General features: G+C 42.4%; 1 protein-coding gene across 3 annotated transcripts in view; it reads left to right on the top strand.

The window, feature by feature from the left end:
• Positions 1-2,503: 2,503 nt before the first annotated feature.
• uba1 (ubiquitin-like modifier activating enzyme 1) overlaps positions 2,504-26,975 on the top strand; it is a 91,265-nt gene continuing 66,793 nt past the window's right edge. The window contains exons 1-7 of one of the 3 annotated variants that reach the window (XM_084332813.1): positions 2,504-2,721; positions 15,917-16,033; positions 16,786-16,844; positions 17,736-17,904; positions 24,120-24,254; positions 24,806-24,912; positions 25,031-25,121. In XM_084332813.1, coding sequence (XP_084188939.1) covers positions 15,917-16,033; positions 16,786-16,844; positions 17,736-17,904; positions 24,120-24,254; positions 24,806-24,912; positions 25,031-25,121 — 678 coding nt within the window. In that variant the 5' untranslated portion in view covers positions 2,504-2,721. Of the gene's footprint in view, positions 2,722-14,283; positions 14,483-15,916; positions 16,034-16,525; positions 16,562-16,785; positions 16,845-17,735; positions 17,905-24,119; positions 24,255-24,805; positions 24,913-25,030; positions 25,122-26,975 lie in introns of those variants that run through there. The other 2 variants (XM_084332812.1, XM_084332814.1) reach the window with 2 other exon arrangements.

The following is a 26,975-nucleotide window of genomic DNA, read 5'->3' as shown; positions in this document are numbered from 1 at the left end:
CCGCATTAAGACTAAAGAGTCAATCCACAATCTAGAGGCGAATTGTTGGGCATTCATTCAAATTAGTCAACCCAGTACAATGGTTCAAATAAACACTTGTTGAACCGAACAGTGCGTCAAATTAACTTGTTATGTCCATTTACCGCTAGTAAAACAGTCAACCTACAGCACATCGCGGCAAATTTACGTGACTCTATTTAGAGTAAAACACACGTTGTCTCTGCCGCCGTTTCAGCAAAGTCCGCAAACATGTAACATATAATTGTTCCGTCTCCTGTACTATGTCTACTTGTCTTGTATGTTCTTAATACGTCCGTTTTTGTATGAATAGTTATATCACTACTTTTAACAACAGCCTAGGCCTACAGGTATGGTCTCAGGCCTATACAGGTATAGCCATGCAGGTGAAAATTAGCTTCTGGCTAACACTAGCTCATATACATTTTACATGAAAACCGACATGTTGATTAATGTGCACTGTCCCCGATAGCAATACTGTTGATAATTGAATACTCGTGTTGCACCGACGTACCTGTTCTTAAGTTATTGTCCATAAAACTGTAAAACGTTTATTTAATAGCGTGCGTGCTAGCAGCTAACATGCTAACATCGTGATAGATGGCTCTGTGGCTGTAATGTAACAACAGCCTACAGGCATGGTCTACAGGTATGGTCTCAGGCCTATACGGTGGAAATTAGCTTCTGGCTATACACTAGCTCATATACATTTTACATGAAAACCGACATGTTGATTAATGTGCACTGTCCCTGATAGCAATACTGTTGATAATTGAATACTTGTCCATAAAACTGTAAAACGTTTATTTAATAGCGTGCGTGCAAACGTATAGCAGCTAACATGCGAACATCGTGATAGATGGCTCTGTGGCTTAGCTGTAATGTTGCAAATTAGTTACACACATTGCTGTTTAATAAATTAACAAATAACAATAATAATCTTACCTGGTATTTGGCATCCAACTTTCCAAGGAAAATATCGCTGTATTGCGCTCTTGCTGCACACCTGAGCTTGAAGCGACGGACTTGCCGAGAGAGAAAGATGGCGTCCTCACATTTGGAAATTATATTGATAGTAGGCGTGACCAATGCTGTATTACTCCAATAGAAACTCTTCTGGAACTTTACTCTCACTCTATTGGCCACAGGCAATGATTATGCCCCAAATGGAGTAAATATGACTACTTGAGAGGAAAATAATAACTCCGTAATAATTACTCTGGGAAAATGACTCCCCAGTTTGACCTTTGGGAAGTATTTTGACATGTACATGGGTACCTTGGTCGTGTAGTGTATCTTGTAGACCAGGCCCATTGCAAGTTGCTGTACTCTGTTGTCTACTCTAAGCCATCCTAGGTTGGCAAAGTGTGCAGGGGTGAGGTGGGTTCTAGGAGTCAGGTCAAGCAGTAGTCTGACTAGTTTGTTTTGAGATGTTTGTAATTTGGTTTTTAGTGCCTTTGAGGTGCTTTGGTACCATGAGGTGCAAGCATAGTCGTAGTACCCTTGAATGAGTGCTCCTGCCAGAGTCTTCAGGGTATTCTTGTTTACCAGGGAGGAGATCCGGTACAAGAATCGAGTTCGTTGATTGACTTTTTTTTATTACATTGGATGCCATTTTGTCACAGGAAAGATTAGCCTCTAGGATGAAACCCAGGTAGGTAATTTCATCTTTCCTTGTGACAATATTGTCACCCACTGTAACTGAGAAGCCGTCTGTTTTGCTGAGTTTGTTATTTGAACCGAAGAGAATGGACTCTGTTTTGCCCATGTGTAATGATAGTTTGTTGTCGGCGAGCCATATGCAGATTTTGCCTAGTTCCGAGCTGAGGGTTTTTTCAACCTGTAACTTGTTCTTGTCAGAGACCAGCAGGGCAGAGTCTGTGGTGATTTTGGAGACTGGGAAAATACAGTTTTCTTACCTTGTAGTAGTGATGTGAATATTTAGGAAAATAGCTTTAGGATCACTTCTGTAAAGAAAGACTTCACTGTGGAAGAGAAATAAACCATTTGGATATCTTTGTTTTACACCGGAGCGGCTGTGGACATTATTTTTCTTTATCAATGAACGTACTACTCACGAGTAAGCAACTCGCGCAAACCGAACGCGGAAGTGCAACTCCGTTGGGGAAAATATACACGCGTCCCCGCCTGGTCTCTTATTGCCTACATGTCCCAGCTGGCCTTGCGTGAGCGGTGGACTAGTCTGTTGACACCAAAGCATAGGGGTGGTGTAACATTTTATATTTCCAACTACTTAAACACAAATATTAAAAAACTGTAATGACGTCAATTAAGTTCCTCGCTTGTTTTAACATCAAGTAGTTGGAGCTTTTGGGCTTCATCCAAACGACAGAAGTAGTAGTTTTAAATAGATAACAACAAATGAGACTTTTCGTTAACCCCTTCCTCAAAGCGATAGGTGGTAGTAGCCACGCCGTGCACATGTCTCTAGTTCGATTTGCTTTGCAACTGAGCGTGAGGAGACGCGCTGCTGGAACAGCCCGGTAGGCACTCGTCCAGCTCTTCACGGAAAGTCACACTGATCCCGCCACCCTGACAGACTCCCTTTAGTTTGGCATCATCCACACAACGTTGTGTTGAGTTTTCAACTTGGTTGTCAGGATTTCCTTTTTTTTTTTTTTTTTTGATAAACGGTGTATTTGTTTTTGATACTACAGATCAGGCCGAGTAATATCGGATGTGGTAAGTTGTGCACACTTGTGGTATTAGCTAGCTAACTGCACCAGCGATGCTAGCTGTGCTAACTAAGCGCCACAGGGGGGAACAAGTCGTTGGATTGGAATTCGCTTGGATACTTCTCGTTAGCTTTCGGATAGCTAGCGAGCTAGCCACACATGCTAACAACTACGCCATCGTTTAGTTTGTCGATGACTCGTTTCGTTATTTGCCTTTTAACGAACGGCGGCTTCCCAAGTTGGAAAAATGTGTTCCCTTTTCTAATGTTATTGAACTACCTCGAGCTATATAGACCGCTGCTTAACTTAACAGCTCACCGTTTGCTAGTTTGATGGAACACTATTCAGACCACCGTTAGCTTAGCGTCCCGCAGTCCTAACGTTAGCGAACAACACTCCGTGGCCACAACGTTAGGAGCTAATGTTTCAACTCGACAGTTGTAGCTCTCTGACTGTTCGTTAACCTAAACCAATGTTCATGTTATTATTATTACATTAGTGTTAGCTAGCAATATCCCCCAACGTTAGCTTATTATTAATAACTTCACTTGGCTGGCTGGTTACTAGTTACGTGACGTTGTGGTGACTTGTATAACGGTATGCATTCTAGGTTGCAAAATGATGATTTGGAATGAGTCCCCCATGTTGGCTCCTCGTTGTGAGACTAGTCATGTGTGCAGCACCCGAGAATAAGCGGCCCCACTTTTACAGCCTGGCCTTTGTCAGTTAGCCAAGCAAGCGAGCACCCCCTCCCCCAACACTCCTCCTCATCTGCAAGGAATGCTCCTCCTCACCCCTAACCTCCACCTCAGCACCACCACGGCCAACCTTAGTTAATAATAACGTTATTAATATACAACTTGCATGGCATGCCAATGCATCTATCTATCTGTCATTATTATCTTGACAAATTGCGTGCAGACCCTGCCCGTCATTAATGATAATCTCTCGCTGCACGTCTTATATATGCCGTGGTGCCGAAGCCATGTTAGAAATGGCATCGTCAAATAAAAAAAATACATGCATTGATTGCATTGAACAACTATAGTGCGACTCTCTTTTTGCATTGCTGTGTGAATCCCGTAAACGCCGGGTGTGTGTGGATATGGCCTGCTCTTCTAGACTAGTTATTTTAGAACAAAGATGTGTTTTTTTAACACCCACATTGCCTCTTGCATCAAGTCCACATGAGACCAAGCATCTTGTTTTCATAACATATAATATTCGGAACATTCTTCTCGCAGTACACGTGTGTTAACCATTGCTATTCAAGATATTCTGCTCCCAACGCTCGCGTGTGTGTTCTTATTTATTTGTGTAGCTCTGGCCCATTGTACACAGGACGACATTGTTGCACACGTCTTGTGTTCTGACAGGGGGCGGGATGTACTTTTAGCTTCAGCTCAGCGAGCCAATGAATAGAGGAGTAAGCCGAACGGCGTGCTAGAAGCCACGCCCTGTTCCTGTTGAATAGACTGCCGCAACACTTCCGGTATTTTGAGCCCATTGGAGAGAGCGGGGAAAGGGAGCGGGAGTGAATTAATGTTGATTATAGAGTATATTGGGCGTCAGTAGTTGTAGCTACGGCCTTAGCTACAACCACCTACGTCAAGTCTATAATACACATTTATTAATTTCTACCCCCGGCCATAGCTGTCAACATTGGGATTTGAAAAAACGGGAGAGCTCAGCTGCTCTCTGCTGAGCTGCCTCGTCGCTCCCATCTGCTGGTCAAACCTTTGTATGTACCCAAGGACTGGGTGAACTACTAATTGCTACATTAAATTAATCAGTTGAAAGTGAAATGCTGTGTGTACATCCCTGCATTAAATTAATGGAAGTGTCAGTGTTTCTGTAGAGGAGATGGAATGCCTGCTCTTGTCGGCACTGCGCATCCGTGGAATCCATAGGCCATAGATTTAGAATAGATAGAAAGGGCACATTGTGGTGTATCATAATTAATTTGTTGAATACAATAGGATTTTTATAACGTTGACACAAATTAAGGAATATTTACACTAAGTTCTCTTTTACCTCTTATTTAATTCATTCATTAATTTAATTGTAGGTACTGTTTATATTGTACATAGTCCTGTGTGTTGTATATTGTGTCCTATGTTACTTTTGTGTTTATTGTCTTTCTATATACACCGTGGGAAGGGGGGCACGTAATTGAATTTTTCTGTATGTCTTGCACTAATTGGAAAATGACAAAGTTGACTTTGACTTTTAACACTTTGATTGCCACTGGTTAACATTAGGGGTGGGAATCACCAGTTTCATCACGATAAGATATTCTTTGGACAATGATATGATATTTTCTGATATCACAAAGTCTGCCACGATACGATACAATTAGATTCAGGTGCCTGCGATCGATATGAGACTATATTATATGCCCATTTAACACAATCAGTAACATTTAAATCAACAAAAAATAAGGCAATGGAAATATCATTTGACATTTTTATTTTTGATCTCTTCCAGACATTTAAATGAAAAACAATATTGTTTTTAATACAAATAGACCTCCTGTTCACTGTTTTTTTTTTTTTTTTTTTTTTTTCTCTCGATATTAATATCCTATCACAGCGCTGTATTTTGGCTGGAAAAGGCATATTGGGAGTCAGAAGGTGCAGTACCGGCCAGATCTATCAGCTTAGCTTAGTTAACACGCTAACGCAACGTTAATTTCGGTATTTAACGCGATGTGGGCATAAAGGAATGGCGAGGATGGAAAGCATGTTAGATGCATTTGACCCCTTGTGGGGAAAAAAACAACAGGCACTTATTTCGGGCAAAATAGGTGGACTCTGAACTAGCAATGCTGTCTAATGTCTACACACGCTGAGCTGCGCTGAGCTAATGTTGTTGTTGCAGCCGGGCGGATGTGCTCATGAGGGGATTTTCAAAATAAGAGTATCGCAATATGAATCGATTTTTTTTACGTTGCATCGATCCTATTTGATAATTGATAATAGATCGATATCTATCTGGATCGATGTATCTTCCCACCCCTAGTTAACATGGTGAAACAAACATGGTTAAATGCCAGCACCCACTTCAATGATAGCGTTGTGAACGCATAATCTCTGTCTTAAATTATGGCTGTCTAATCTGCCCATCGCTTATCGATGATTTGTTTACAGTCAACATTGTTGAAACGGATTGTTTTTTAATCTGTTAATTTCCGTTTTATAGCATTTTGAAAAGCCCTCGTTTTTAAGGGAAATATATAGATTCCGTGATAAACAGCATTTACTGGAATATTCTGGCATACACAAACGGTCATTTTTCGGCCTATTTATGAATCGTTTTCAAATAAACGCTAGATTATCGATAGTATATGTGTACGTTATGCACGCTATAGAAGCGATCTGAAAAGTATATTATCTCATTTCCTGATCGCACACACACATATGGGACACGTTGATATATCTGTGAAAAAAGCTCTGATTATCCCAAGACTGGTCAAATAGATTCCTTACCTCAGATCAGATGTTATCCAAAAAGATTATTCCAATTCCTGATCGCCATTCCAAATATCGATCGTGTTTATTGATTCAGCTTGTGGTGCTGGAAATTAGAGTTGGGCATCGTTTGGATTTGAACGATTCTGATTCTCCTTTTTCAATTCCTGTTCTAAACAATTCTCGATTCCGATTCTTTGAGGTGCAGGTCAAAACAGGTCACAGCTTATTTCGCAGGAGATTTTTATTTTTTTTTAATCTTAAATTTTTTTCATTCACATTAGGGGTGCACCGATGTATCGGTCGGGTATCGGCCGATAAGTGCTTTGTTGACTGCAATCGGCCTATCGGCCGATAAGCTCAAATGTGCCGATGGCAGTAGCCGATAAATATCCATCAATTTGTGTAGCGTCAAGTAGGGCTGGGCGATATGGCCTAAATATGATATCACGGTATTTTCTGACCTTTCGGCGATACACGATACGCATCACGATGTTTTTCTTTTTTTCCCCAAACAATTCATTATGAGGCTTACCAAGACAGTATTTGAGTTTGCAAGCTAACATTAAAGACAATAAAATACCCATGCATTTAGCATTTTTATATTATATATTAGATTATTGGATTATTAGATTATATATTGCATATATTTAGCAATGATATATTATATGATTTAGATATGAAATATGATGAATTGAAAATGGGGGACCCTGATGTAAACAAGACGAAAGTCTTTCTCTGGTCTGCATCCTCCAGTCCACTGTTGACTGTTGTTGTATTGAGCTGTACTGTATTGTACCCATGCTGCAATCTGTTAATAACGTTTTCATTCATTCAGTCGGCAAACAGAATCATTTTGATTGACAGTCGCGTCTGCCAATTACGTCACATCGCTTGCACCCGCCCTGCTGTTCTTAGCACCAATCGGCAAGCGCGTATTCATTTTTTACTTCCGCCATTGGAGAGCTCAATGACAACAACAATGGCAGCGGTAGCTCGCCGCGGCCGACGTTTAGCTTTTAGCTCCGCAGAATGACTAAACGACTGGAGGCATAATGATTTTACTGCAACGGATGTTATAATAAAAGCCTTTCCATACATCTGTCTGATTGAAAACGTTATTAACAGACTGCAGAATGGGCACAACTGAGTCAGCACGGGCTGAGATATGAACGACTAATGCTTGCTATATCTAGGTCGACCTCGGTCGTTGCTATGTAAATACGCTGATGTTATTGAAAGTGTAACTATATAACGTTAATGCCACAAAACGAATGCCTTTGTTATCATAAGTAGTAACTTTTGATGCAGTAGTGTGTGTGTGGGGCGGCGCTGTTCAAAAGTGTCAACGTGTGGACCAGATTGACGCGACACAAGCCTCTTGGGCAAAACATCACGATATCCACGATACGTTTAAAAAGTATCGTTAATGAACTACCCGATATTTATATAATATCGTCATATCGCCCAGCCCTAGCGTCAAGACAAAAAAAAAAGTTCACTCGCGACCTGCACAACGCCGTCCCCAGTCCCCCCCACACACACACACGCTACTGCATCAAAGTTACTACTTATGATTAACAAGGCATTCGTTTTGTGGCATTAACGTTATATAGTTAGTGTTACACGTTCAATAACATCAGCATATTATTTATCCGAACGTAGCAAGCGTTCATACTAGCTCAGTTCCTTCCGTTGCTCACAGAGCCCTGAGTTTTACCCATTCTGCAATCTGTTAATAACGTTTTCAATCAGACACATGTATAGAAAGGCTTTGTTTTATTATAACATTAGTTGCAGTAAAATCATTATGCCTCATCCTGCGGAGCTAAAAGCTAAACGTCAGCCGCGCTGCCATTGTTATTGTTGTAGAAAAGCTCTTGTCAAAATCAATGGCGGACAAAAGCCGAAGTAAAAAATGTATACGCGCTTGCCGATTGGTGGTAACAGCAGAGGCGGATGCAAGCGCTGTGTGACGTAATTGGCAGAATCGACTGTCAATCAAAATTTCATTGGTTGACAATAGAGCTGCAGCCCAGCAGGTAGACCATGCTGGGAGAACAGAACTAGTATCTAGCTGCAGCCCTGCAGAACATACTGGGAGAGAGATAGTGCTATTTCTTGATGTTTCCTTTTTTTAAGTAAGTAAAGAGGCCTATGTTCATATCGGTGAGCACAATTTGTAACACAGTAGTTTCATACAAAAAAAAAAAAATTACAAAAGAAATAAAAAAAAAATAAAGAATGTGTTGCCACAAATATCGGTATCGGCCGATTGTGTTAGTTGAACAATCGGTATCGGTGGCAAATTTTCATATCTGTGCATCCCTAATTCACATTGTCAGTTGACTTGATACAGTTTAATTTGGTTGCTGTACTGTAACTAGGGTATTAACGCTTTAAGTGCCCATGATGTCATATCACGTTTTATCAGCCCAATGCCTGAATGCCCACAACGTTTATTAGCGTTTAATTTTTTTATTAGCAATCTGAATTCATATTTCATCAACGAGTCTCCCGTTGGTACAGCAGCCCCTGTAGGAGCTCAGATGTGAAAAAACCACCCCCTATAGTTTCCCAGATGGTAATGCACCCTTTTGGAATGGACTCAATGAAAATGGATGAGAAAAGAGAAATCCGTAATCCACATTTTACTTCTCAGGCATGTAACCCGAGCCGATCGGATTCATTGTGGACCCTCAGAACAGCGTGCAATACATATGTGTATATGTACAGTATGTAGCGTTGGATCAATAAAAACGATCGATATTTGGAATGGCGATCAGGAATTGGAATTAGAGATGTTCCGATACCATTTTTCCCTTTCCGATCCGATTCCGATACCTAAGCTTTGGGTATCGGCCGATACCGATATTTATCCGATACCAGTGCATAAAAAAAAAATTATATAAATTATACTTTTTTTTTTTTTTTCAGATACTGTTATACTGTTTTTTAGTAATAACTAGAACGTATGGTATTTATTCAACAACAGGTGATTGTATAGATTTGTATTAGTATCATTAATCAATGAGTATGGGCTGCAGCACTGCAGATATACCCTACTCCAATGATCCACACGGACATTAAACGGTGTTGCACTCGCTACTCAGTGGCTCTGCAGATATACCCTATTCAGTCTGTAAGCTAGTGGCAGATAGAACGTTCATGTTGTGATTTTTGATGCAAAATAAATATTCAACATTCTCTTTTGAAACTCCGCCTCAGACTCTTATCCTTTGGCACTTGCTGTACTTTGCTTGCAGGTCTGCAGCCATTATTGCTGGATTATGTGAATAGCACCAACTTTAGACACGGTAACGTTATCAAGCTAAGCTAACTGACCTAGCTCGCCTTCCCGCATCGACATTAAGATAACGTTAGTAATAGTCAGCTAACGCTAGTCCGTAGCTACTTAACTTAAATACAATTCACCGTGGGTGCATTATTGTTGATAGACGGTCACGGACAGTGTTAGGTCCTGGAGAAAGGACAGGCGATCATCTGATTTGATGTAACGTTAAAAGCGGATGTTGTTCCAACTAGCTATCTTTCCAGCTAATGCTATCATAACACCAGCCAAACACATCCCGATTCCCGTCCGAGCTCCCCGTCACACCGCACTGTCGGGGACAATGGAATTTAAGAAAGTGTATCTGCTGTTAAAATGACACAGCATCACACTTTAAAACATGTTCATTTTATAATCCTCACTCTCCGCAGGACTCGGCAGGAGATAAATTACATCATGGGATCGGAGGCTAGAATTTACGTGTACTCGCCGATACCGATACTAGCATTTTAGGCAGTATCGGCGGCATTTCCGATACTAGTATCGGTATCGGAACAACTCTAATTGGAATAATCTTTTTGGATAACATCTGATCTCAGGTAAGGAATCTATTTTACCAGTCTTAGGATAATCAGACCTGTTTTCACGGAGATATAAGCTTTTCCCCTGTGTGTGTGGCTGTGCGAGTGATCAGGAAATAAGATAATCAATTTTTCAGATCGCCTATATAGCGTGCATACGTACACTAACGATAATCTAGCGTTTATTTGAAAACGATTAATAAATAGGCCGAAAAATTACAACGTTTTTGTGTATTCTAGAATATTCCAGTAAAGGGCGATTATCACGGAATCTTTATATTTCCCTTGAAAACGAGGGCTTTTCAAAATGCTATAAAACTAAAATGAACCGATAAAAAAAACTATCCGTTTCGACAATGTTGACTGCAAACAAGTCATTGATAAGCGACGGGCAGATTAGACACATAGCCATAATTTAAAACATAGATTAGGCGTTTTAACGCTATCATTGAAGTGGGTGGTGGCACTCAAGCACTAAATCGTGCGCCCCCTGCTGGCACTGAAAGTGTTGATTAACAAAGAAAAAAAAACTGAAGTTGGGAACCGGTTCTCGGTGCCCAACCCTACTGGAAATACATAATCCACGCTGTTCTGATGGCCGGCGATCACTTGGTCTCTTCAGGTGGCTTGACGGAAAAGTAAAATGAGGAAACTGCCCCCCCCCCTTCATCAGTCTAAACTAATGGGGTGCAGTTACACAGGGAGAGATGATAGGGGGCGGTATCTTCCCAATTGAGCTCAGAGACTCTGCAACACTAGCGTGAGGCTCGATTGATGAAATATGAATTCAAATCGCCAATTAAAAAAAAAAAAAAAAAAAAACGACAAACAAGCGCTATATAGCGTTGCCGGCACTCAACTGGCGGCATGAACTAACGACAACGCGTCGCTGGCATCCAAAGTGTTAACATGTGTCTATAGCAGGGGTCTCAAACTCGCGGGCCAATTGTGGCCCGCTGGATGATATTTTGCGGCCCCCTACTTGACATCAAAGTTTAGTGTTAGTGCGGCCCGTGCGCAACTGTTTGCCGCGTCGTTGTGCGAGTTGGATGTTTTATTTATTTTATCACTTGTAGGCTACCATAGCGCAGGCTCATGGCAGCAATGTTACGTTAGTGACTTGGTTGAAACGTGATTCCGGAGTGATACCAAGTGGAAGAAAAATATATCCAGTGCGTATGGCAGGCATCTTCAAAATTCTCCGCTCATCTCCTCTGCAAGCACTGCTCCACTGTCTGTGTCTGTCTACTCTGGTCCAATCACATTCAGCATCCCGTCAGCGTTTCTCCCCCCCCACCCACAGTCTGCGAATCAGAGCAGAGTAGGGCGGGCCTTCACGGAATGCGTGTTGTCTTTCAGCTGGTCCCAGTCAGAGCGAGTTGACAGCGCATCTACAGTAATAGTCTAATCTGCAGGTACTGTAGCTACTAGCTAGTAACCTCGTTCCCAGTTTTATCCCTTTTAAACCAGCAGGCAGTTAGTAGAAAAATGTGGCATGTTCAAAGAAAGTAAAAGAAAAGTCGACAGTGAAAATCGCTGCAATTCAAAGGTGCATGGACTGAGAAATATGCGTGCATCCTCCCAGCACCAAGAAACGGTAGCTCTTGTGAAGAGTGGCAATTTGAAACGCCACTATGAAGTTTCTTCAAGTTTCTTTAATAGTTGTCATACAGAAGTACAGAATACTTTTATACAAAATGCTTCTTACTGTTACGCTCCAGAGACTGTGCTAGACAAGATAGTATGAAATAAAATAGTATAGCATGTAAAATAGAAGTACAAAAAGGTCACAGTGTGTCACATTGAAACAAAACACAGTTATTTTGATGCAGCCTTTCCTCAGAATTCAGTGCTAAGAACCACACAAATAAATAGAATGAAATCATATCAAGCTGCAAGCAGAATTATTGTTAAATCTATGTCACAACGAGAAAAAGCAACAAAGTCCTCACTCATTGGCATGGGTGTTGGCTAAACACAAGAAGCCATTCTCTGATGCATAAATAATAAAATAATGTATGACTGAAGTGATGGATACCATGTTTGAAGGCAAACAAAAGCAAATCCTCCTCAGATAGCACAGCAACCAGAATAACTGAAATACTGGCTGATGATTTGATTAAACAGCTTTGTGATAGAATTAAAAAAAAAAAAATGCACAGTGCATTTCCATAGCTGTGGATGAGTCCACTGACTCCACTGAGAATGCTCAGTTGCTGGTGTTTGAGGTTTTAGTGAGTTTGTGAGAAGATTGGATCAGTTGTACTTTTTTTTTTTTAAATACTTTAAACCCTTTTTTGTGGAATATTTGATGCGGCCCAGCCTCACCCAGACTCTACCTCCAGCGGCCCCCAGGTAAATTGAGTTTGAGACCCCTGGTCTATAGTGTCGGACACTAATTGTAATGTTAAAAACAGATACTGCTGTAATATAAAGTGAAATTCTACCATGCCTCAATGTATCAACTTTAAACATGCACTAAATGTTAATGTTAGAAATGGTAATTACCATTATTTCCACCATGTGCAACATTTCCTAAGAACAGCAATGTCCATTCTATCAACTCCAAATCTGTGCTATGAGCTCAATTATCCCAGTGTATGCAGAAGTAGAATTGCTGTCTTGTTTTGGATGAATGAGTAGAAATGTAAAACGGAAATCTTGTTTTATTAAAGTAGTTTTGACATGTGATATAGATAAAGATATTGTTTCATTGTTATTGATTAACGTTACATTTGCGCTTCATTACTTTACAAAAGTTATACTGGCACATGGGTCTAATACAGCAATGGATTATGGGTAAATGTAAAGCAGTGCCAATGTAAGACTGACTACATTAAACGAATGACAATAATATAGTATAAAGTAGGGTATTATTTGGACTAAAGAATGGTGTTGTCTCACCCTACTCGCATGTTGAGGGAGAGCACCATACATTATACACTGAGAAACCACGGCCGAGAGTGAGCTCTCCGGGAACAACTCCACTTTTCCCGACAGGTTGTCAGCAACCGTCTTCTTGTCTGACTTCCTCTGCTAAAGTTCTAATATACACTGCTGCCACCTGTCGTCACAGAGGGGAGCTGCCATTTTGTATAATAATAAAAAAAAAAAGGAAATATTTTAACAGGAGGATGCCGGGAATCCCAGGAAAAACGGGAGGGTTGACAGGCATGCCCCTGGTGCGCTCCTCCCCCCCTTCCCCCCACGAACTCCATGCAAAGGTGCTCCCATAGTCGAGCGGACTGGACTCTGCGAGGTCCAAGCAGACACTTTGAGCTTTCATAGTCAAGCGTACCTCCGCGGATCAATTTCCTACATGTCTTGCGCCAGTTTACACAATTCTTCCTATGCTGTTCAACTGCTGTCATCATGTCGTCGTCATCCGATGTCAAAATAAAGAGTTATCTCTGTTTCCAATATTTAGAAATAAACTGGTCGTTTTACACTTCATTTAGAAAAGCCATTCAAACATCTCAAGCCCTACTCTCACTTGGCACGGAGCGAGTGGTCAGAGTAAAATACAGATCTGCGTCACATTAAAAGCAACCAAAATGCAGAGCAGCCTTTTATGTGACACCAAGTGAGTGGCGTGGAGTCCTTCGCACTTGGAGTCCGCTTTGGGTCTGCCTTGAGTACGCTTTGAGTCTGCTCCGTACGGTCCGCTCGACTATGGGAGCACCTTAACACGGAAGTGCAGTGGTCTATATCTGAGCCGTGTGATTTTTTTCCGTAGACTATGTTTGTGAAGACGCTCTCTGATTGGCTAGCCATGTACAGCGAATACCCTCTCTGAATGGTTTAGCGCCGAAGGGTCTCTTCAGCATATTATTCAACAACAATAGACCTATCTCAAACCCTGCCCTCTTTTCTTGATCCTCCAATCACAACTTCTGCTTACCTAGGACAAACTTGTTTGGCAGTTGTGATTGGAGGATCAAGAAAAGAGGGCAGGGTTTGTTGTTCCCGAAGTTACCTAACCGTAACCTTAACTCTTATGCATAACCCACTTTGAAACCGGGCCAAAGCATAACCACTTTGAAGCAGAGAATATATATGTACAAGGCGGAAGAGACCCTTCGGCCCTAAACCAATCAGAGAGCGTCTTCGCAAACATAGGCTACGGGGGGGAAAAAAGAACGCATCTGAGCCCGTGCGTCACACGGCCCGGCTCCGCCCCTTCTCCCCATCTGCCATTTTGGTTTTGTTCCCCGTCTGCAGTCGCAAAGCCAGCAGCGCGATCACACACAGGAGGACCTCTCGGCGAAACCACATAGTGACTCGACATTATAGTCCGGAGGAGCCCGTGTTTCTACAACAGCGCATTGCGTTTCTTTTTAATCGGCGCACTACAATCATCGTTATTGTTGACATTAAAAACGAGCGGAGCGGTTTGCATTGAGAAGGGACAGAGAAGGATTATTGGTAAGGCGGACAAATCAATGGGGCACGAGTGCAACGCTTTAGTCTTTCATTCGCGTAGATGGGCTTTTTACCGATAAAGTGTGCCTGGCTTTCATGCCAGGTTTTAGATGCTAAACTGTTAGACAGAACGCGTAGCCGAGGAAATGTGTTTGCTATTGTTCTATACGGCCGTTGCTGTCTCCCGGGGGAAGGTTGCACCATGTAGCTGCTAGCTAGCTCGCTGGTGGAACTAGTTCCGCACTGGCTGTGAAGGCCTCGGCCAGAGAGGCTCTAAGTTATTAATGTTCCACCGCGTCCAGCGCGACACACCACTCATCTGATGAGCCCGGCTCTCGGTGCTGCTCGTCACCGATCCGTGATGTCCTTGTCTCTCGGTTCGGACGGAGGGGGAGATGATCATGCAGCTAAACGCCAGTAATCTGAGAACTCTGGGAGCTTTGCTGTATCATTCTCTCCATGCCTTCATGTTCCATGTTCGCCCGGCAGTGACCGCTGCTCCACTTGTACGGATCATGGGGACAGTTGATTGTTGTTGTTGGGATCAAATCACTGTTTTTTTGGTTTGTATTAATTATTTCAACCAGCTATATTATAGACTGTTGTTGATAATTGTCTGTTACTGTTAAATCAATCATTCGTTTTAAGTTGTCTGCTGTACTGTGGTTGGGGAATCGCATTGGATGATGCGGGGAATTATGGTTGGTCTTGTGTCGACGATCTATTGGGAGAATTTTTCCAGTTCTCGAAAAAATAACTGCCATATTGTTGCCGTGCTCAAATGTACCTGCCGATGGGTTTTTGGTTAAACATGTCTCCTCTTCTCTCCACATGTTTTGTTTCTTGTCCTTGCGCCTCCAACACCTGCGAGCCATTGTCGAGTGGAGCAGCCCTTACCGCAGTGAAGTTATAGTGACTCAGCTGTTTGTGTTGCTGCATATAATAAACAATACAGTACATCAACAAGCCGCCTCTGTCGGGAGTCTGAAAGGAGCCGATAATGCTGCTATTCATGTCTCATACCAGGGCACGGTTTGTTTTCTAGCAGATTTGCACTTGGCCCGTAGCCAGCCCAGCTGCTCCCTGCTAGACCAGAACATCCTTTTCTCTCGTCAACATGAAAAGGATCCGGTTGCGTTGAACTCTCGTCACATCATAAGGATAGATGATGCGGTCCCTCTTGTTCCATTGTGACATCTCTTTACTATTTGGCCATTGACTAGCATTCTTGGAAACATTTTCCTGACCAGCCTGTCAATCTTGGATTTAGCTGCGTTTTTATTTTACTGAGCTTTTTATTTGTGACTTTTATTATTGTTGTGATCCACGTTGTTGGGGGGGGCGGGCGGCTGGAGGGAGCTGCCCTGGTGCTGAAACATGGCAGCTGGGCAGGTGAATAAGGTTTTAAATGGTGTGTGTGTGTGTGTGTTCACACAGATGTCCAGCTCGCCGCTGTCCAAGAAGCGTCGCTTGTCAGGAACAGAGACGAAGACGGGATCACACTGCTCCTCCTCCAACTCTGTCAGAACTGAACTGTCCCACACACCTGCCAACGTGAGTACCACACTGCAGGTTCAATACCACTCTGTCAGAACTGAACTGTCCCACACACCTGCCAACGTGAGTACCACACTGCAGGTTCAATACCACTCTGTCAGAACTGAACTGTCCCACACACCTGCCAACGTGAGTACCACACTGCAGGTTCAATACCACTCTGTCAGAACTGAACTGTCCCACACACCTGCCAACGTGAGTACCACACTGCAGGTTCAATACCACTCTGTCAGAACTGAACTGTCCCACACACCTGCCAATGTGAGTACCACACTGCAGGTTCAATACCACTCTGTCAGAACTGAACTGTCCCACACACCTGCCAACGTGAGTACCACACTGCAGGTTCAATACCACTCTGTCAGAACTGAACTGTCCCAAGCACCTGCCAACGTGAGTACCACACTGCAGGTTCAATACCACTCTTTCAGAACTGAACTGTCCCACACACCTGCCAACGTGAGTACCACACTGCAGGTTCAATACCACTCTGTCAGAACTGAACTGTCCCACACACCTGCCAACGTGAGTACCACACTGCAGGTTCAATACCACTAAAGGAAACATGAGTTGTCAGTGTGAGAAAGAATAATTGCCTTTTTTTGTTTTTGTTTAAATGAGTTACTGATTGTGCTTCAAAAGCGTGTGTATACATTATATATTATACATTGTAAATGAGCACACATGCAGCTTGGTGTTGTTAAAACAGGTGACTAAAACTGATCCCCTCCCCTGCCGTTTCTCCCCAGGGCATGGCTAAGAATGGCAATGATGCTGAGATTGATGAAGGCCTGTACTCTAGACAGCTGTAAGTCCTCTCCCGACTTTATCCTCACATGGTCCTTTGTAGGACGTGCAGTGTTATTATGCTGGTTGTGTATGTATATGCCTAATATAAATGTGTGTATATATATATATAATTAGCCTAGCCTAATATGAATATATATATATTGGGCTTGTCTGTGATGGTGTTACTCAGTGTTCAGGCATCCACCAAGTACATTACTAGTATATAAAAATAAAACCCTTTAGTTCATGTCGATGCACACATTCATCAAATACAAATAATAATTAATTTCTAAAATACTAAGCATGTTATCGAGACAACATTATAAACTCAAACTGTCTGTATGGACAGCAGAGCTATTTTATAGATCTGTGCATCAGCATTACAGAGTATCTTTAAGTTTCACTTTCACTTTGAGAGTAGATTTAACTCCCTGTGAAGGGGAGAAAGAAGGCTCTAGAAGCAACACGACATGTTACACAACGATGCCGGATGAGTTGGCAATCTTTCGGATTTAAACCGAAGGCAAAAGCTTGACTGGATATCTTATCAGTATGGTATTACTGTTTGTTGGTTTATTTTTAAATTGGAACCTGGCGTCAACTCTGGCTGTCCAACAAATAATGGATACTAGTCATTGAAATTTAATTAAACAGACATTGAGCGTCATTGTGTAAAATGTCCGGTGTCGCTGGTAATTCGTTTATTAGACATGGGAAAATTACACATCACTGCAGCAACCCTAATTAATATATATATTAGAAATAGCTTATTTCTGTATGTACACTCGACTGTAAATGAAGGATACCTCAGTTGCCTTCTGAGTTCACATAAAGGGTTGAAATGAAATTTCATATATATATATGTACTATGACTGTATCTCATTTGTCAATGTTTTGTGTAATCCTGTAGCTACGTGCTGGGCCATGATGCTATGAAACGCATGCAGAACTCTAATGTCCTCATCTCTGGTATGAGAGGGCTCGGAGTGGAGATTGCCAAGAACGTCATCCTGGGTGGAGTCAAGACCGTCACTGTCCATGACACGGGTGTGGCAGAATGGAGAGACCTCTCCTCACAGGTGTGTGTACGCACGGCTCATCTGTATCTTGACTCTTCACAGGAAGCCCATGCAGAGGTTGTGATTAAAGTCAATTCGCCTGGCCTTTCCAGTCTCTCGTAAACATACTCCAAAGTGCAATGTAGTCATGGGGGTTTTCACTCATTGTTGCCATCTGACAATAATGCAGCAGAGCGGCCACTCCCTCTCCTCCTCTCAGTGACTGACCTAGATTTAGTAACAGTGGGAGTCCTGTCCCAGGACCATATAATGATGGTGGAGCCGAGGCTTATCCCAGGCCATCATTACAGTGGATCATTTGCTGGTGTCTGTTATCAACCCGAGACCCTGCTGTTATTTTTTTTTTTGCTGCTTCATTAGAGGCCAGGCAGCTAACCGTGTGGATCGCCCGCCTGGCTCTATTCGTTCTGGAGGCCAAGTGGAGACCCTTGAGTTTCCACTGATCCTCCTGGCTAGGGCTGGGCGATATGGCCTAAATATGATATCACAATATTTTCTGACCTTTCGGCGATACACGATACGCATCACGATGTTTTTCTTTTTTTCCCCAAACAATTCATTATGAGGCTTACCAAGACAGTATTTGAGTTTGCAAGCTAACATTAAAGACAAAATAAAATACCCATGCATTTAGCATTTTTATATTATATATTAGATTTAGATTATTGGATTATTAGATTATATATTGCATATATTTAGCAATGATATATTATATGATTTAGATATGAAATATGATGAATTGAAAATGGGGGACCCTGATGTAAACAAGACAAAAGTCTTTCTCTGGTCTGCATCCTCCAGTCCACTGTTGGCTGTTGTTGTATTGAGCTGTACTGTATTGTACCCATGCTGCAATCTGTTAATAACGTTTTCATTCATTCAGTCGGCAAACAGAATCATTTTGATTGACAGTCGCGCCTGCCAATTACGTCACATCGCTTGCACCCGCCCTGCTGTTCTTAGCACCAATCGGCAAGCGCATATTCATTTTTTACTTCCGCCATTGGAGAGCTCAATGACGACAACAATGGCAGCGGTAGCTCGCCGCGGCCGACGTTTAGCTTTTAGCTCCGCAGGAAGACTAAACGACTGGAGGCATAATGATTTTACTGCAACGGATGTTATAATAAAAGCCTTTCCATACATCTGTCTGATTGAAAACGTTATTAACAGACCGCAGAATGGGCACAACTGAGTCAGCACGGGCTGAGATGAACGACTAATGCTTGCTATATCTAGGTCGACCTCGGTCATTGCTATGTAAATACGCTGATGTTATTGAAAGTGTAACTATATAACGTTAATGCCACAAAACGAATGCCTTTGTTATCATAAGTAGTAACTTTTGATGCAGTAGTGTGTGTGTGTGTGTGTGTGGCGGCGCTGTTCAAAAGTGTCAACGTGTTGACCAGATTCACGCGACCCAAGCCTCTTGGGCAAAACATCACGATATCCACGATACGTTTAAAAAGTGTATCGTTAATGAACTGTACCCGATATTTATATAATATTGTCATATCGCCCAGCCCTACTCCTGGCCTGATTCAGCTAAATTGTTGTATAAAGAGCTATGTGCCAACGCGTCCTTAAAATGTCTTAAATTCACATTTACTAATACAAGGCCTTAAAAGTATTAAAGGGTCTTAAATTCGTTTGGAAAAGTCAAACGGACCTAAATATTTATTTATTAAATGCTCTAAGTGGCATCCAAAATTAACTTGAATGCCTCTAAAATTCATCTTTGGCGAAATCGAAAGCCTCGTTATCACTTTAGTCTTTGGTCTTTGCTATTCTTGTTCTTTGTCCCCTGGTGACCACCGTAGTGTGTCTGGATGGCATGGAGGAGCTAACTAGTTGGCCAACCTGCACACGGTCTGGTTTCTCCTGGTTTACTTACTGCCTAATCTTAACCCTTTCTCGTGCTGTGCTTCTGTTTAACAGCTAATCTCTGGTGTTTCAGAGCAAGTCTCATTCATGATGGTTAACGAAGGTCATTGCACCCAGTCTCTTGAACTAGTGATTCGCATTGTGCTTCCTCGTGCATTCCCTGTTCAGAATATAGATGGATAGATACTTTATTGATCCCTTTGGGGAAATTCACTTATCCAGTTATCTCAATGGTTGACGTACGTTAAGACATAAATGGACACAATAAAAGTCAAATGAGAAACACTAGTGGACAAACAATCAAATCAGTTAGGGGTGGACGGTATAAACGGTATACGGTATAAACGGTATTAATTTGCTCTACGGTATGGATTTTGACTATACCGTGTAACCGGTAGGGCAGCTCTAAAATAGCAATGACGTCATGTAACCACAGCGCGACTATTTCAATCGCATTTGCCCCTAAAAATAGATAGAATTAGTCATAGATAATAATATGTGCAAACTGGAAAAAGTTATTTAGGAGGCTTCGTGCAGTGGGCGTGTCAACACGCAATTGTCATTTCATAATAAACACATATCGTTTTTCTTATATGAATTATTCTACGTTAATAAAACATACCTAGTGATCAACTACAGTTTGCTGTAAACATTATGATATGCGTGTAGTGTTATGATAACGACGGCTGCAGCGGGTTCGTGCTGTCCCGAGTCCGTGCTGCTCCCATTGCAAACAGCGGGCTGGATGCTGGATTTCGCTAGAAGCATATGTAGCCGCAGAGCCAGCGGCGCTTTCAGGTCTGGTCACAGGCCCGCTCAACAGCGCCACCCCCACCCAACGGCTGAAAGCTGTGACCAGACCTGAAAGCGCCGCTGGCTCTGCGGCTCTGCAGCTACATATGCTTCTAGCAAAATCCAGCATCCAGCCCGGTGTTTGCAATGGGAGCAGCACGGACTCTGGACTTATTTTATTTGGAATATAATGACTTTATACGCAAAAGTAGCCTAGTTTTAAGTTAAAATATTATAAATCTACATGCCTTGAGGATGTCATTCTTTATATAGCCTGCCTATCAGACAAAAAAAATTATTCTAATGGAAACACTGATACCGTGATATATACAGTTACCGTCTATGCTTCAAATTATACCGTGATATAAATTTTAGACCATACCGTCCACCCCTAAAATCAGTATTTGAGTTAAAGGTAGCAGCAGTAAAATAGATAAATAAATTAAGGTAATAATTACATTGTCCAATGGGGGGAGGGACGGACTGACTCACTCATGAGCCTCTGCCCTCGTCTGAGGTGTTAAACAGTCTGATGGCTGAGGGGACAAAAGATCTCCTGCACCGCCCAGTCCGCGAGCGCAGCAAGATTATACATCCTTATGAATGTAAGGAACAATATGGGCTGAATATGTGTAGGAAACATTGCCGGGTAAATAAGTACAATAAGTACAAACAATATTTGGACAAAATATGAGTTGTAATGAGTGTCAATCATCAGTCTAATCTACAAGAGGAAGTTGACAACATACTCCAGTAGGCTTAATGAGACATTTACCTATTTATTTAAAAGCCATGTATAAACTATGAAACACAGAAGCACCACAATAATAAAACTGGGGTCTAAATTACTTTCAACATAGGAATTGGCATCCTACCTTGATGGAACCTCAGTATGGCCAGCCCAGCCACTGAATCCACAGTAGTCTTACAAGTAGCCCAATACACTATTATGAAAAGTAAGCCTACAGGAGCCGTTGGCAGGTGAGACTCTGGCTGTAAGACTATTGTAGTGATTAATATCATTAAGGACTATACACATTAATAAACATATTTGGACAAATGCTCTTTTAACTCAACCAGCCTTACTGATGATTTTGTACTCTCAATATATGTATTTGCTCAGAAGAGTGTGCCTATATTTTCACATTTGATTGGTTTTAAATTTAAACAATGGCATTAAAAGGTCTTATGTAACTTTGTGATGCATGTAGACAACCTGTATGGTCCCCTGGTCTCATGTTTAAACCCCCCCCCCCCCCGATATTGCCTGCTTCCATTCAGTCATTGGCACTCCTTCTGGAGTCTCATTAAAGTGTCGTCAAATAGCCGATATTTATCACTGATACTCTGGCTTTTCTCGACATCACAGGACATTATATTTATCACTGAAGCTCTGGCTTCTCTCTACATCACAGGACATTATATTTATCACAGATACTCTGGCTTCTCTCCATCACAGGACATTATATTTATCACTGAAGCTCTGGCTTCTCTACATCACAGGACATTATATTTATCACTGAAGCTCTGGCTTCTCTACATGATCACAGGACATTATATTTATCACAGATACTCTGGCTTCTCTCTACATCACAGGACATTATATTTATTAGGGGTGCACCGATATATCGGTCGGGTATCGGCCGATAAGTGCCTTGTTGACTGCAATCGGCCTATCGGCCGATAAGCTCATGTGCCGATAGCAGTCGCTGATAAATAACCATCAATTTGTGTAGCGTCAAAAGGCAAAAAGTTCATTCGCGACCTACCTGCACAACGCCCGCCGTCCCCCACACACACACACACAAGCTACTGCATCAAAGTTACTACTTATGATTAACAAGGCATTCGTTTTGTGGCATTAACGTTATATAGTTAGTGTTACACGGACAATAACATCAGCATATTATTATTACCCATAGCAGCAAGGCATTACTCCGAGTCTGTTCATAGCTCAGTTCCATTCCGTTGCTCATTCCGTACCCAACTACCCAATACTAGTTAGTTAGCACCATCCAGGCATCAACGTGAGCTCCCGGTACGGTAGCTAGTTAGTTAGCACCATCCAGGCATCAACGTGAGCTCCCGGTACGGTAGCTAGTTAGTTGGCACCATCCAGGCATCAACGTGAGCTCCCGGTACGGTAGCTAGTTAGTTAGCACCATCCAGGTATCAACGTGAGCTCCCGGTACGGTAGCTAGTTAGCACCATCCAGGCATCAACGTGAGCTCCCGGTACGGTAGCTAGTTAGTTAGCACCATCCAGGCATCAACGTGAGCTCCCGGTACGGTAGCTAGTTAGTTAATAACGTTATATAGTTAGTGTTACACGTTCAATATAACATCAGCATATTATTTACCCGAACACAGCAAGTAAGCAAGGCATTATTCCGTTCATAGCTCAGTTCCATTCCGTTGCTCATTCCGTACCAAACTACCCATTCTGCAATCTGTTAATAAAGTTTTCAACCAGACAAATGTATAGAAAGGCTTTGTTTTATTATAACATTTGTTGCAGTAAAATCATTATGTCTCATTTGGTCATGCTGTGGAGCGCTGGTCGGCGGGCCGGGCAGCTATGGTATTAGCTACGTTAAGTTTGTTGTGCTCTCGAGTCGCAAGCCGTGTTTTCACATATGAATCTAGGCGAGGGGCGGAGTCTTGGTAGTGCAAGGGCACAACACAGGAAGGGACCTCCTTCGCCCTGGGTCCTAAATATTTAACTGGTATGTGATGCAACATCAAATTTTAAATAAAGGTTTTAAATTAAATAAGTGGCAACGGTATTCGGTACAGAGTGAAAAGCAACCAATGGTGTTCTGTACAGTGCAAAAACATAGCTTTTTTAAATGTACATGCATTGAGAAAAACGTGATGTGCTTGTTTTTCCCAGCTTGACTTGATATTTAAAAAATCTCCTGTTTTCAAAAGCATTGAGCAAAAGCTGACCTATTTAACAAATTATGAAGAATTAATCTATTCCATACAGGCTAAAACACTGAGAAGCACACATTAAATATGGATGTATGCCTTTTCTGCCCTCTGAGGCGCCTCCACACTCACTTTTTGGAGCATCTCGCAAACTCACTCAAATCTCTTGAGACAAACGTGTCTTGTCGTTGGTCGGGAATGAAATATGAAGATAACATATATATACATATTATCCACAAACCATACGTTTTAATTTAACCATCTGCGGGAAAAGGCCAACTGTACGCAGCATCGCTGCATATCGAACATGGTTATTCCACGTAATCAATACGCCCACTCACTCGCCGTGTGAATTCTAACAAAGATCTGCTTGTGCTCAGTTGGTCAATACGCGGACTCACTACTATGGAGCTTGGATGTTAAACTCGGCGTGGAATAATTTGAACGTTTTGTGTTCGCACATACACCCCTCCGATTTAAGGTGCAGTTAAGCTCAGGATTCCAGTGCATGTGCGAGAGAGGCGTTATTGATGATTGGCCCACTCTGTTCACCAATCTCAGTTTGACCATTAATCTGTTGTATTGTACGTGTCTTTGTGTGGTCAGTTCTACCTGCGGGAGGATGACTTGGGGAAGAACAGGGCCGAGGTGAGCCAGCTCCGTCTGGCCGAGCTCAACAGCTACGTCGCCGTCGTCGCCTACACTGGTTCCCTCAACGAAGACTACCTCACGCAGTTCCAGGTAAGACCTCGGGGGGCTAAAGATGACCTCCTTCTCCCTTACAGCCCCACCCGATCCCTCTGGTCCTCTTCCAATGCTTCCCTCATCGTCCCGTCATCCAAATAATTTTTTTTTGGTGATCGGGCTTTCTCACGCCACCCAGACTCTGGAACACCCTCCTTCAGACCATCAGACTCTCCCTCACTCTCTACCTTCAAATCCCGACTCAAAACCTACCTGTTCTCCCTAGCATTCAACCTTCCCTACCCATAACCTACCACCTCCTTTTCTCCTGCCCCCCCCCCCCCCCCCCCCCCCGGTTTCCCTTACTTACTTTCCGACTGTCTCCTACTGGCTCCTGTATTTGCTGTCTGTTTGTTACTTGTGGTTTTATGTTCTTGTGTACTCATATTGTTCCCTGTGGTTCTATGTTTCTTTGTTTCTTGCCTATTGTCAGTGACTTTGGGTCCTTGAAAAAGCGCTATACAAAATAAATTAATGATTGTTTATTTTTCATTAGCTCTAAGGTTTATGTTGTGAGCTTTAACACCGCCCCCCTGTCCTGTCCGTAGGTGGTAGTGCTGACTAACTCCAGCCTGGAAGAGCAGCAGCTTGTGGGAGACCTCTGCCACAACAACGGCATCAAGCTGGTCGTGGCAGACACACGGGGCCTGTTCGGGTAAAGACCGCTAGCATTCCTTCAACCGCGCCCCCTCTGCAGTTCCTTCATTTCTGTGTATAAACTGTTCGCATCGGTTTCTAACATTTGCACGTGTGCCTTTTTCTTCGTCCTGCAGTCAGTTGTTCTGTGACTTCGGCGAGGAGATGGTAGTGTACGACCCCAACGGGGAGCAGCCTCTGAGTTCCATGATCTCGATGATCACCAAGGTCAGTCATTTTGTATTTGAACCAAGCGGTAACGTGTACGACCACTAGGCCGGCTGGACTAAAATCCAGTTGGAAGTCAGTAGAAAAGCTCAGCACACTGAAAGGGTTCAATGTTTTTTTTGTTTTGCTAAGTACAAGTGACGTTTGAAGCTCTTCAGGCTTGAAATACCTTTTTACCTGCTTCTACAGTCCTTCATGTACCACATATTGCTGGGCAGTGTGGAAAGAAAATAAATATCACAATCTTTCGATGTATATCATAGGAATGGGCATTGATTTTCGAATAGTCGTTCAATTATATTATTATTATTTTTTTTGATTATCTTTTTTCCCTCTCCTTCTTTTTCCGATTTTTCTCCCATCCCACTGTTAGTCGTTATGCCAATTCCCAACCCCCTTCCTGGTTGTCGCGCACTCCCCCCTACTGTTGGTCCGAGAGGCCGGAGACTGTCACATGCTTTCCTCCGACGCATGTGCAGCCAGCCAGCAGCCAGCCTGGCAGCTCAGATTCTCACTGGGAGAGTGTAACGTGTGGAAGGTCGCACTACCTCTCTCCAGATCCTACCCTCGCTGAGCAGGCGCCCCGACCGAACTGTAGGGGTCGCTGTCCACAACGCCCAGGACCCACCCACGGCTCCCCTCCCCCTAACTCAGCCAAACAAGTTAGTATAGCGATCAGCCCGAGCCAAGGCAATGCTGACTCCTGGATAATTTGCGCAAAATGCCAGGTGTTCGTTCAACCCACACACAACACTGAGAGCTTACCTGTAATTTAGCATAGCCTCATAGTGTGGCGAACACACACACCCTCTCTCTCTCGTGCGTGAGGTGGAAGGGGCCGTCTCTCGGAGATCAAATTAATTAATAAATTAATGAACGGGACTTGCATGACACTTTTTTCTCTATTCAATAACGTTTTACCCTGAGGTAATGTTGCTAATTTACAATAAAGTTCTAAAACAGAAAAGTAGGCTACTTACATTCTTTGACGCTAGAACTCCAGCTGTAGTTGTTATATAGCTTGCATAAAACTGTCTTGAGGTTCCACAAGTTAAATCAAAATCCGAAGTATTTCCAACCGGGGCTTGAGATGCTCAGAGTGCAAACTACTGTCTTCTGGTTGTTGTTGTTCATTATTACTCGTTCAGCTCAATGGTGTCGCGTGTCTCCTATCTGTCAAGCAGCGCATTCAGGCCAACGCTCACTGCGGGCTGTTTTTTTTCACAATAATTTTTGATATATATATATATATATACCCAGGGGAGGAAACTAACTTTTTGGCTTACCAGCCAACTGGCGAGTATCTGATTTTTTTTACCAGACAAACTGATTTTTTACCAGCCAAAAAAAATCGCTAATTGTGATAATTACTTCTTTGTATGTCTTTGTCTAAATTGATTTTCAATCATAGTAAAAATCACACTGTCTCTACTCTTTAAAATATTTATTAGCATAAAACATTAATAACAGTCTCTACTCTTCACAATATTAGCATACAACATGTATTAATCACACTGTCTCTACTCTTCAAAATATTAGGATATCATATACATACATATTAACATGAAAGAGGGAACTATTCTGGACTGGGTTGGGCTGAACTAGGCAGTGAAAGATGCTGGGCTGGACTGGACTAGGTTGGACTGGTCTAGGTTGGACTGAGTTGGGCAGTGAAAGAACCAAGCATTTCACTGTAATGTAATAGCTAAATAAAACAACTTGACTTGTTACATTTGCACTCTGGTTGTATGCCAAATGTATTCTGGTTGTACTGTACTTGTGCTGTAAGATGACAATACATTGGAACCGAATCGACAACGCTAGGGGTTCAGCAGGTGTATTCTGAATGCCAAG

This window comes from Notolepis coatsorum, assembly GCF_963971535.1.
Source record: "Notolepis coatsorum genome assembly, chromosome: 17".
Lineage (NCBI taxonomy): Eukaryota > Metazoa > Chordata > Actinopteri > Aulopiformes > Paralepididae > Notolepis > Notolepis coatsorum.
This window is presented reverse-complemented; position numbering and strand designations above follow the sequence as displayed.